Source organism: Lycium barbarum, chromosome 2, assembly GCF_019175385.1.
Source record: "Lycium barbarum isolate Lr01 chromosome 2, ASM1917538v2, whole genome shotgun sequence".
Taxonomy (NCBI): domain Eukaryota; kingdom Viridiplantae; phylum Streptophyta; class Magnoliopsida; order Solanales; family Solanaceae; genus Lycium; species Lycium barbarum.
The window spans coordinates 14,759,482-14,772,428 of NC_083338.1; the positions used below are offsets into that span (position 1 = coordinate 14,759,482).

The 12,947-nt window shown below is 34.2% G+C and overlaps 1 protein-coding gene across 5 annotated transcripts; it reads left to right on the forward strand.

Annotated features, from left to right (window-relative positions):
* Positions 1–2,500: 2,500 nt before the first annotated feature.
* Positions 2,501–10,696, forward strand: LOC132626241 (protein phosphatase inhibitor 2-like). 5 transcript variants are annotated; one of them, XM_060341050.1, is made up of 5 exons: positions 2,501–2,629; positions 5,871–5,919; positions 6,676–6,791; positions 9,177–9,341; positions 10,228–10,696. In XM_060341050.1, the coding sequence occupies exons 2-5, from the start codon at positions 5,915–5,917 to the stop codon at positions 10,452–10,454; spliced, it is 513 nt and encodes a 170-aa protein (XP_060197033.1). In that variant the 5' UTR covers positions 2,501–2,629; positions 5,871–5,914; the 3' UTR covers positions 10,455–10,696. The 5 variants fall into 5 exon arrangements, with proteins under 5 accessions (XP_060197033.1, XP_060197029.1, XP_060197031.1 ...); XM_060341046.1 differs by having other exon boundaries at positions 2,516–2,629; positions 10,216–10,696; XM_060341048.1 differs by having other exon boundaries at positions 2,553–2,633; positions 10,216–10,696.
* Positions 10,697–12,947: the final 2,251 nt, after the last annotated feature.

A 12,947-nucleotide genomic window follows, 5' to 3' on the forward strand; every position in this document is an offset into this window, starting at 1 on the left:
CATGACTAGACAGTTTTATGATTTAATTATAGTTATCTTTTATAATTGTTTTAAAATGGTTTGATAATTCGGTAAGGGGATGGTTCGCCCATTAGGGGATTTGTGTGGGTGCCACTTACGGCTACTTGGGTCGTGACATATATATATATATATATTCCATCTATATATTGTATATGTTATGGTAGAGTAGAATTGGTTGGCACGTATAGTAATATACACTATGTACACAAAAGGTATCATTATATTATATACTACATATAATATACAAACTTAAATATACTAATTTCTACTATTATATGCACAAATATTTTGTTATCATCTTTTCAGTTAAATTTGCCAATTTGAATATACCATATACTTTTTTAGGTATATTTTCTTAGAGGGAGAAAGAGAAAGTAAAATGTGGATATGCATTAATGGTAGTAACTCCTAAAATTAAGTATTATTGATATTTTAGGAATGTAAAAAGTTATATTTTTTTTAATTAAAAAGTTAAATTTTTGAATAAATAGTATTTATGTAATTTTTAGAAATTAGTTGTAACTTTTTTCTTTTCAGCTACCAATATGATATTTTATTTGCGCACTCAACGATAATAGAAGATACTGCATTTTAAGAAAATAAGAATAAGACATGGTTTGGCAGTTTGCAGGAATAAGACAGAGAGGACTATTATTATAATATATACAAATACAAAAGTAATAGCTGTGAGGCTTGGGCATCTTTCTTGAGGACGAAGAATGAGACGTGGTTTACATGAATTTATTTCCCTATAATGACGTGAAAACCTCTTGTCCTAAACCTAATAATATAAAATAAATGCAGAGAAAAACAGGATGTTGCAAATCACCTTGTATTGATAATAATAAAATATGTTGTTTTTGCAAGTAAGGGTGCAGCATATCGAATAATAAAGTTAGCCAAGATCGTCAGAAATTACAGTTCAAATTTCAGTAGGGACAAAGTAATTTCTTTTATTGAAATTTTGATGAATAGAATTGCTTGTTAACTATACCAATAAAAGTCAGTACGTATTGAGGGAAAATAGTTAAAATACGCATAAAATAGCTCAAACACGGGTTAAGTTCACAAATGGCTTCAATAAGGGGTGATCTTGATTTTTAGGCCCCATTAACAATTTTTTTAAGAACATAACCTCCACGTCCGAAAATTCACTAGACAAAGCTATTGTTGCCCATCGGGTATAAGTTGTGGGTATAAATTAGTTTTGTCTATAAGATAGAAGATCAGGATATTTCAGGACAGATCTGCTCAATTGATCACAAATTCTGCCTTATAGGCAAAAACTACTACTCATGCCTAACGGGCAACAAAAGTTTCTCCCAGCTATTTTTTTTTTTCAAGTGAAGGCCATTGTTTAAAGATTTCGTTAAGTGGGGACAAAAGTTAAGACCAAACACTTTTAGAGATACCACGCGTCATTTCCTACTCCTATTTGGTAGAAGGGTTTTTCGCACAAATGACCCTATTTCGGGGTGGTCTTTAATTTTTGTCCCTTAAATCTGTGGTGTTTAATTTTTGCCCTTCATCACTTTTGGCGCGACAAAAACTAAATTTCAGCTGGTATAGTTAGCATTTAGCTTCAACATATGTATCTCAATATCCCACAAGTTATGTCGGATAAGACAAAACTTCAACATTCAACATAATCTGAAAAAAGGTATAAGTTTAGATTTCGCTTCGGCATATGTATTATCACATTCACATAAGTTATACCGGAAAAGACAAGTTTCAACACTCAACAATCTGAAAAATACTATGCCGAGCGAGACTTGAAGATAAATAGCGAAGCAGATTTGGATAATTTTATTAAATAAGCAGCAGGGTTAAAAATTAAATATCACAAATATAAGTGACGATCCGTGCAAAAACTTCTGAGCAATTTGCACGATTACCCTTCATACGAACTGGTCTTTAATTTTTGTCCCTCAATTCACTGGTCTTTAATTGTTGTTCTTCGCTTAAAAAAGTGGCCGAAAATACCCGAGGTTCTGGGTTCGAAACCCAGCAGAGTCAAAAATAATAATAATGTCGCAAAGCATAGGTTTCTATGAACCTATGCCTATTCGGACGAAGTTAACCTATGCCGAAGATGGCATAATTTGCCTTGTAAGGCAAACTTCTGCTAGAGACGACATATTTTTCCTTAAGGCATAACTAAAAGTCTGTCGGAGATGGCAAATTTTGCCTTATAAGACAGACTTTTAGTTATGCCTTAAGGCAATTTCTGCCGCATAACGCAGACTTTTGACAAAAGCCTTACCTTGTGTATTTTCTTTTATTAAGCGAAATTTCGAATCCAGAACCTCAAAGTATGTTCAATCATCTTTTTAAGCGAAAGATAAAAATTAAAGACCAGCAATTTGAGGGATAAAAATTAAAGACCACCCCAAAAGAAGGACAATCCACGCAAAAAATGAAAACTGCTCCCCCATTTGGTCTACGGATTTCAGAAAAGCCCAAAACTTAACAGTCCAAACCCTACGTGGTTGACTTGGGTTTCCAAATTCAGACCAATTTTGTCATAGTGCATTGGGCGACTACCAGTCACTTGTTTCTTAACTTCCTCCTCTCCATCTCTCTCCTTCAGATCTGCCAAGTCCCAATTGTAGGTTCATCTCTTTCCTCTAACACATTTCTAGATCTTTCTTTTTTTTTTTTTTTTTGTAATTTTATAGCTTACTATTATGCATTCTTCTTTGCTTCCCAGTATCTAGAGAAATCAAAATAGTCCAATATATTATATATACATTTTCAATTTTTGTATACACGTTTTAGCAGATATTAATGGGCTCAAATTGAATCCACCTCTGTTCTCAGGCAGGGGCGGATGCAGCCTTGATAACATGTTCATCTGAACTCATTACTTTCAACGCTAAGTATAAATTTATATGTAAAATTTCACTAAAATTGCAAGAAATAGCAGATATGAACACATTCTTTAAAAATATAATGTGTTCAATGATAAAACCGTAAAGATTGAACTCATAAAGCTTAAATCCTGGATCCGCCTCTAATAGCTGGAAATTTCTGGTGTATAAATCTGCCTATTAGGATTATTAGTCATTTTTCTGAATAAAGGGCAAAAAGTATGTTCTTATATTCTATATTGAGAGTTTTCAATTGATTTATGTGCTTTTGGTATGAAGAAATGTTTTTCATTGAAAAACCTGGATCATTTTCTAGTGGTTTGGTTGGATATGCAAGTAATTATGCAAGAAGAATGCTAGAGTATAAGAATATTGTTTGACAATGACTATGTGTTGGTTAAAACAAGTGGTATGAAGTAACCATTGATTTCCTTTTTGGTGGAAGATATTTTCTTCATACCAAACACCTGAAAATGATTTGATGGAGAAAAACATTTTTGAGGGAATTATCACAACAGATACACCCTTAATATACTCATCAAATCTCCCATAACCAACAACAACAACGACATACTCAGTGTATTCCCACATGTGGGTGCCCAGGGAGGGTAGAGTGTACGCAGACCTTATTCTTTCCTCGTGGAGCTAGAGAGACTGTTTCAGAAAGACCAAACCAGACAATCAGTTATGATTTTTGCCTGGCATGCTGGAGAGAAGACTCTTGTCCAAAGATCATGTTTCTTCACCTCTTCAAACTCATGTTTTTTCTCCTCAACTTTATTCAAAAAGGATTTTAGGAGAGCTAACTCCTCCTGAGCTTCTGCAATAAGATGCTCGACAATAGAATCAGACTTCTCCTCTTGAAGCAGCTCTTTCAGATAGCGCAAGAGGGAGTCAATAAAGCCTAATCCATTTGTCCTGGGGAAATTACATTTTGGTGACAATGGAGCTTTCAAAATCACGTCTTTTAGGTCTTCCATGACTCGCTCAATTTTTTTTATCAAGTCAGAGAATACCAAGTTAACTTCTGCTGCTTTTGTAACGGAGAAAGAGTAAGCAGCATATGCTGCCTCAGCAATAAGACCTTCAACGCAAGTAAGTATATCACTCAATTTCCCCTGATTGAGAGAGAGATCTTCAAGATAAATGAGTAAAGGTACCAATTGCTTTGATGCTTGGATAAGAGGAAGCAACAAAGAACATGCCTCACCATTTGATTACTCCAACTAAACCTTGAAGAGAAAATAAACAAAACCTTCAACAAATTCTATCACATCCCGACTGCACTGGATTTGAAATTTAACTAAACCTCTTAGATGTCGTGTATAGATGTCTATAACTCGGAGCTCAATGGGCTCGATCTCTTGCAAAATGTGAGAGATCTTAAGCCTCAATCCAAATGCAAAATCTTCTCCATTTCTTCCAAATAACAAACGTAACAGATGTAAGCAACATTCCCAGTGACAACCTAAATATGATTAAAGAGAATGCTGGATTTCTCTAGTTCCATGCTTGCATTTTTTATGAAACTGAGGAAGTTCTTGAGATAATTTAGACTTCTAAGATTTGAAGCTCCTTCTTCAGAAGAACAAACTTGTCCAACTCTTTCTTATTGATGAAAAAATCCTTCACATTCGGAAGGATGTACTAGATGAACTTCTGAAACAATGGGCCTGAAGATCTCAATGTCGATCAGGGAAAATTGAGTGATATACTTACTCGCATTGAAGGTCTTATTGCTGAGGTAACATGTGCTGCTTACTCTTTCTCTGTTAAAAAAGATTGAACGAGTCATGGAAGACCTAAAATATGTGTTTTTTAAAGCTCCACTGTCATCAAAATGTAATTTCCTCAGTACAAATGGATTAGGCTTTATTGACTCCCTCTTGCGCTATCTGAAAGAGCTGTTGCAAGAGGGGAAGCTTGATTCTGTTGTCGAGCATCTTATTGCAGAAGCTCAAGAGGAGTTAGCTCTCCTAAAATCCTTTTTTTTTTAAATTGAGGAGAAAAAACATGAGTTTGAGGTGGTGAAGAAACACGATCTTTGGACAAAAGTCTTATCTCTGGTATACCAAGGAGAAATCATAATTGATTGCTTGGTTATGGGGGTTATCCTTTTTGTTATGCAAGATCACAATATGCCGGCAGAGTTGTGTTTGTTTTGTCAAAGTGCATTGGACGACGACCAGTCTACCTTCTTCCTCTCCATCTCTGTCCTTCGAACTCATTGTGATATGCGAAGTCCCATTTGTAGGTTCATCTCTTTCCTCTACAGCTTTCTTGATTTCTTTTTGTAATTTTATGGCTTAAATATGCATTCTTCTTTGCTTCCAGTAAGTAGAGAGATCGGAATAGTGTAATATATTATATATACATTTTCAGTTTTTTTTGGTTGTAAATGTATGCATGTTTTACTGGATATCAGTGGACTCAAGTTGAACCCTCTGAATTGCACTAGATCCACCTCTGATCTCAGGTTGTAATAGCTGGAAATTTCTGGTGTATAAATGTGCCTGTTAGGATTACTAGTCATTTTTCTGTATAAGGGACAGAAGATGAAGTCTTTATATCCTTCAGGTGCTTTTTGGTATGAAGAAAAATGTTTTTCTTGAGTGGATAGTGTTTTTCATTGAAAAATCTGGATCATTTTCCAGTGGTCAAGTAATTATAAGGGGTGAATGCTCCTTATTCCGTAAAAGAAAAAACCAGGTGAATGCTAGAGTATAAAAATATTGTTTTACTGATAATGACTGATAGTTAAAACAAGTGGATATGAAATAACCATTGATTTCCCTTTTGGTGGGAAAATATTTTCTCCATACCAAGCACCTGAAAATGATTTCACGGAGAAAAGCATTCTTGAGGGAAGTATTTTCTGGGGCACCCTTAATGTACTCAGCAAATCTGATCAGTCTTTTTCCTATTCTGGTTTGCTTATTTTATCTGACAAGTGCATATCTGTTTTTATATTTTTTTCAGGATAGTCGGCACCAACTAAGCAAAATTTGATCCTATTTGGCAATATGAAGTACTGCCTTCATTCTCTATAATTATATTTTAGCCAGATCTTGCTCTTGCTTAAAGTCACATTTGTTGCTAATTTTTGTTTGATAGGAAAGGATAGAGAAAGGAAATTCTGTTGGGATATGATGTTTTTAATACAAGGAGCCTGCTGTTGACTAATTAATGTGATGTTCAGCACCCAAAAGCTGAAATATTTTTGTTAGGAGGTTCGATTATATTCTTTTATGAAGTTTCTTTCACCTGAAAATGCTGCAGCCTTAAAAGGACAAGTTGGTCAGGGCAATTCACAATTTCTTTGCTGAAGGCACTGCTAATCGCTAAATCTGAATTCAAATTTATTCACCCACGACCAAGGTTTACAGCTTAGTGGTTCCAGTAAGATTTCCCAACACAGTAGCTGTGAATTCAATTCTCACTGTTCCCTTTACCCTGCCCCTATCGACCTATGTAATAGAAAAAGATTACCCTTATTCAAGAAGCCTAAGGATTCCGTCAAACTTCACCAATTCCAACCTTTTATATTTGGGATATATATAAAGGAGTAACTTTTTCGATAAATTCTCTCTAGCTCGAAGAAATAATTAATTTTCCCTATAAAAGTAGTTAGGAGGCCTTGTAGAAAGTAGTTAAGGAAAATGGTGTCAGGTTGTTTGACTTTTTGGAAGAAGCTGAACTATTTGAGATTGGCTTGTGCAATTAGTTTAGTATTGCTATTAATATTTTCTTAAATTTGCTTCCGACATATTTCATTGGTGTGCAGTGGTTCACATGTAAAATGGGATGAGGCAAATCTGGAAGAAATTGAGGCAAATAAGCCAGTGAGGCAGAAAATAACTGAACCAAAGACACCATATCACCGGATGAACGATGATGATGGTATGTTCATGCAATTTCTATTTCATTCCTCATGCCTTATCGTCATAATAGAAGTTCTCTTGTTATGCACCAATAGTGCAAATTTGATGGTGATGTGTTGCAAATTCTGATTTTATTACATGACAATCAATTTAATAGACATCCTTAGAGCTTCTTTGCTTGGTGTCTTATCCCTTTTGAACGAGTCTTAGTCATATTAATAATCTAGAATTTGACTCGAGTTTGGATTTAATTTTTATTGATAGTTTGATTAGAGGTAGTTTATAAGTAATTCTTTAACTCCAAATGCTAAAGTTGATTTATAGCCTGTTTGGCCAAGCTTCTAAAAACAACTTATTTTGAAAAGTACTTTTGGAAAAGTATTTTTGGCTAAAAGCAGTTTGTGTTTGGCCAATTAATTTAAAAAGTACTTTTGAGCAGCAATTAGTGTTTGACCAAGCTTTTAAAAAGTGCTTCTATGTGTATTTTTAAAAGTACTTTTGGGCAAAAGCTATTTTTTTTAGCTTTTGAAAAACTGCTTCTACTCCCCAAAAGTACTTATTTTCTCCCAAAAGCTTGGCTAAACACCTCACTTTTTTTAAAATAAACACTTATTGAAAAATAAGTACTTTTGGGGGAAAAATAAGTTTGGCCAAACAGGCTATTATTTTCTTCTCCTCAATATTTCTATTGCCTTAGAAGCTTCTCATTTGGGAAGTGTGTTTTACCTTAGATTCTCAAATTGCATTATGTGCCATTGTTTCCTCTCTACTCATTGATTTTGTTTTGAAAGGATCTCATAAGGGTAAATATGGAAGTGTGAGGTTTTCACTCTATGTATTTCACGTACAAATAAATAATTATAAGTGTTTGCTATTTTCTCAAATATTGTCTCTCATTTTTTAAACTTAGTATTTTAGTGTCAGTTAAAATGGATGGTGACAGAGTTAAGTAAGATTATATTATAATGTGTAACAGACAAGTTTAAATGTGACATCATGTTAGCATACAAGGACTAAAACTATAAGGCAAAAGTCATAGATAGCCCCCTAAACTTTTCCACATATTCCTCATGACTACCTAAACCTAATCTTGTTCCAATTTGATACCTAAACCACTCCGAATTTGTACCATTTAGACACCTTTTGCTGAGGTGGCTAAAAACGTGTTCTTCACCCTCTTGAAGCGCGTGAAATGAATTCAAATAATATTTTTTTTCCCCATCTTGTACACCTAATGATAGCCAACATAACCTAAATAATTAAAAAAAAAATCAAAAAAGTATGGGTTCAATATCTCCCACATGAATCACGGAAAAGACATTGCCCCTTTTGCATCAAATCTGACCCTTTTCCCTAAGCAAATTGAGGCTCAGATGTATGTTATGATAAGGCAAAACCGCAAAAGAGAAGCCAACAACGTCATGGCTGAGAAACACCGATTGCATGTGTGAGAGAAACTTCTCAATCACAGGCCATACCGGGTCGGCATGCCAGGATACGGGTCAGGTAATCTCCATGCCCGAATTAGTTTGCCCAGAAAATAGAAATAAAAAAATCATCATCACTGCCTCTTTGATAATTTTCAAAGCCATGATGGAGACCTCTCTCCCTCCATTATTTTCCTCTTCTCTCTCCAATTATACTTTTAAACTCAACCCATTTCCCTTGTTTTCTCTCCAAGTAAAAGAAACATTAGATTTGGGTACTATAATTTTCCCCAGTGATATTTCATTTTTTCCGGCGAGGTTCAATCCTCAACATAAAAAGAAAATCAGATATGGGAATCAAAAAAATCCTGGCGTGACTCCATCTTTTCCGGCGAAATTGGTAGGAACTCTTTAATTTTTTCCGGCAAAAATCTCAGTCTTCTTCCTCGTACCAATGAAAAGTGGAATGGAGAGGAAGGTTACAATTGAGAAATGGAATGAGGAAGGTAAAGTGGTTGGTTCCTACGGTGGGATTGCTATGGCTGGGGATTCTGATGGTAAAGGGAGAGGGAGGGGTTTGGGTGGGGTGGGTTCGATGGGATAGCAGGGGTGGGTGGCGGCCGCGGCGGCTGGTTAGCTTAGGATTAGGGTTTAAGTTTTTTTTTTGTTTTTTTTTTAAACTCAATTCCTTTTTTAATAATTTTTTGGACTAATCTGCCACATGTCACCATTTAATTGGTCATTTTGCCACATCATCGTGAGTGTAATACACACATTTTATATTTTTTGCTGATTGTAAAAAAGGTGTCTAAATGGTACAAATTCAGAGTGGTTTAGGTATCAAATTGGAACAAGAATAGGTTTAGGTAACCATGAGGAATATGTGGAAAAGTTTAGGGGGCTATCTATGACTTTTGCCAAACTATAATTTGCTCTATTGCTTTTCCAATTTTTTGCTGACTACAATGATACTATAGGATCTCTATGGGATAGTTATGAGGAGGCCAATGGTGATGCAATAGAGTCAGAAGTCATATGCAATGCATTTGATGATGTGGCATCTTCCAGTGAAAATAAATCGGGACGGTCTGGCTGGACATCTTCTGACAATGAGGCTGATATCATGGACCAAGATGATGAAGGTCTAAGTTTATCTGTCTTTTATGTCACAATATTGCGCTTCAGATTTCTAATTCTTGTTATATAGGAATTACTACTCTGCAACAATAGCATGTCATATAAAAAGGGGATAATTACATTTTTGGACCACAGAACAGAATAATAGCCAGCAGCGGTCTAGGTTTTATATATTGAGTATAAATCTACTTATTGTATACACAATCTATACATATAATATACGTAAATATACATATATAACATACATAATCAGTGTATAAGTTTTAAACATTTTGGCTAGTGCCTGTAATTAATTTCGGCTGACGGACCAAAAATGAAAAAGGCCCACCCTGCAAGGGTGGCTCAGTTGGTTGAGCATGGGGCTTTCATAATGGAGGTCTCAGGTTCAAAACCCCCCTGCCTACGACAGCAGGGGATTTGCCTTTTGAGTCGAGCTCATCGCACGGGGCTTGCCTAGTGCGGGTTACCTCTCTTGTGTGGTTTGTGAGCTATTGCACAGGAGCTGGGTTTACCCCATGCGCACCCGAAGGGTAGCGGCTGCGGGTTCTCATGTCATCAAAAAAAAAAAAAAGGCCCTATTAAAAAAGTTTGTCAAAATATCTTTCTTTTTGTGTGCTTTCTCATTGACAATTGCCTTAAGTGGTAAAAGGTTATGCTATAAATCACCTGCTTTTCTTGCCTAGTTATTTTTAGTCATCAACTGCTTCCATTTTATGTTATTTTGATATTTTTTTCTCTTAATTTATTTGGATTTAAAGAGGGGTTGGGTTGGGTTGTGTTGTGTTGCATGAATGAATTCGATTATGCTGGTATGCTTTATACAGTACGCGCAACCAACTATGCCCTGATCTTTAATTTGTTTTGCTACAACATCAATAGATTCTGTTTCAGAAAGGAGCAAGAGCTTTAGGGAGCACAGGCGAGCACACTATGACGAATATAGGAAAATCAAAGAACTGAGTCGAGAGGGCTCCTCTCTTGAAGAAGCATCTGATTATGAGATTGAGGATCTTGAGAAAAGGGATGGTAGGTGTGATACATCATCATCATTGACATCTGCTGTTAAGGGAATTGACATTGCAGAAGGAATCATAGACGATAGTCAGACCTCTCTATGATACCCGTTCTCTATAATAACATTTTACTATAATGGCCAAGTTTTCTTTGGAGCCGATTTTCATGTTGTGTTATATCATATGTTCTATATAACATCATTTCGCTATAACAATTTTTTTTTTTTTGGGACAAACAATGCTGTTATATAGAGGTTTTGACTGTAGTCCTCAGTCCCAGCCAACTGAATAAGGATCGTCCTGACAAGCTATTTATTGATAATTTGATATGGTCTTATTTCTAAGAAGGTCGTTTTTAAAACCCATTTTTTCGTTTTTGATATGTTCGCTTTTGCTTGTAAGTTGTGTATATAGGTGGTGCTTTACATATTGGATGAACATCTTCCATCCAGTGGTTGCCACAACTTATTTTGCTGGAAAAATTGTGAACTACAAACTAAGATTACCCAACTTCCATTACTGTTCTTTCATAGTTGTCGTTGACATGTTTGTTAGCCGAGTCTGCTCAGTTTTCTGGGTGAAGTCGTGAGAATAATATGTTTGTGATGGTTTTGGACCTTTTCTGTTGAACTTGTGGTTGAGTTTCCTGAAGGTATACAAGTTTGTGTACTTCTATAAATTGTAGAAATGTTGAAACACAATACTTCGGAGCCACAGGTAGAGTTGTCTTGAATTTATACAAGTTTGTGTACTTTTGTAAACTTACAGAGTTGCTGAAATACGACATTTTGGAGCACGTTTTCATTCTTTACTAGCTTTCAGATTAATGCTCTTTCTCATTAAATTACTTGTTGGTACATAATAAGTTAGTATTATAAAAGCATGAATATAAATGTTGGTTGATCAAAATATCCTTTAAATATTGAACGACTTTTATATCCTTAAAAAGTAAATAATGTCTTAATGAAATAATTTCATATTGGATAAAACTGTAATATCTACTAACGTGAATTCGCGAACTTCTAATTTTATTCAACTTCCAACCTTCTAGCTATTTTAGAATTAGTGTCCTGCTAATGGTGAAGTTTTAAAGCAGCTTTACCAATTCAACGTGTTTGATATTTTTAATTCTTTGAAAATATATTATATTTTCTCTAATATCATATTATTCAATATTTTCATTCCTTGAGCAAGAGCACTGACCACGTGTACGGATACTTCAATGATGTATTATGCTTTTGATATTTTTAAATCTTTGAAAATATATTATATTTCGTAAAATGTTGTAGTAATCATCATAGAACTAATTTTGGGAATTTGAAATCAATTAAAAATGTAATATCTCTTTTTGGATGAACTAATATTTAGGACTCGGAATTCTACTACTATAAGTTTTTCACTTTGAGTACCCTACAGTTTTTTTACCTTATACAATCAACAAATAAGAATTTTATTTCCTTTTATAAAAAATTTTAGTGGAATTAATTCACCACGTCGGAGAGATATAGTAAGAAAAGAATGCTTACACAATAATTTTTTTCTTGAAGAGATATATGAACTTACCCCCAAAACGACTACAAATTTTAAGGCTCGAAGGTCTGTGAGAGACAGGGGGTGCAGGAATGGGACTGATCGAGTTCATAGTTAGAGGTCTAGAGTTCTATTGTTCATATGAAATTGCTTCTTGCCATAATTTGTTATAGCAATATGTAAAAGTGGTCGCATTCCAAAGATATTGTAACAAAATATCTGATTCCTTAACAACATAATGACTTATTTTATTATGTATAATACACATTTTTGTTTAAACAAAAATAAAATAAAATTAACCAGATGATAAAAGGATATGATCATCCTTCACTAAAGTGTAAATATATGAAAAAATACAAATTAAAGGCTTGATTATGTAAAATAGATACGTGTGTAAAAACTAGATAAACACATGAAAAATAATAATTTAGAACTAGAAAATATCTAGCTTTGCCATTTTATTCTAGATAATTTAATTTTCGAAGGATATAAGATCGATTTGACTTGATGTCTTTATGAAATCTAGAAATCTATGAAAATTCACAAAACTAGGCTTGATTTTAAAGGGTGTTTTGTTAGTAAATATTTTTGTTACCTTCTTCTTTTTTGTATAACGTAACTCTCAAAATAATTTTATGCGGTACATGTGAATTTTAACTTTAGTTTGGTTTAATTCTTTTTGCATTATTGAGTACTTCTCTTTCTTTCTTGATATTCTCAAATAATATTTTGCTTGTCAATTAGGTTTTATTTTAATTTCTGGATTCTGTTATAATATTCAAGTGGCAAAATTGAAGTACATTATGTGCTGAACTATTGATAATTTGTATTAGGTGCAGCATTTGCATTTAGGGTTGAAATCAATAGGATTGAGACGCTATAATGGATAATAATTTTAAGGACCAAAACTTCCTATAATGGATTTGTTGGTTAATATACAAATTACTTTAGATTACTACCTATAATTCTGATACATACAAATCACCTTGTGGTTTAATGCACTTGCTAATAAGAGAAAATTACACCATAAGTCAAGCTTTTAAAGTTAGGCACATAAATAACACGAGT

Coding starts and splice junctions, on each gene's coding strand:
- LOC132626241 (XM_060341046.1), top strand. Junction 6,792..9,176: donor CCGGATGAACGATGATGATG/GTATGTTCATGC, acceptor ATGATACTATAG/GATCTCTATGGGATAGTTAT. Junction 9,342..10,215: donor CATGGACCAAGATGATGAAG/GTCTAAGTTTAT, acceptor CAACATCAATAG/ATTCTGTTTCAGAAAGGAGC.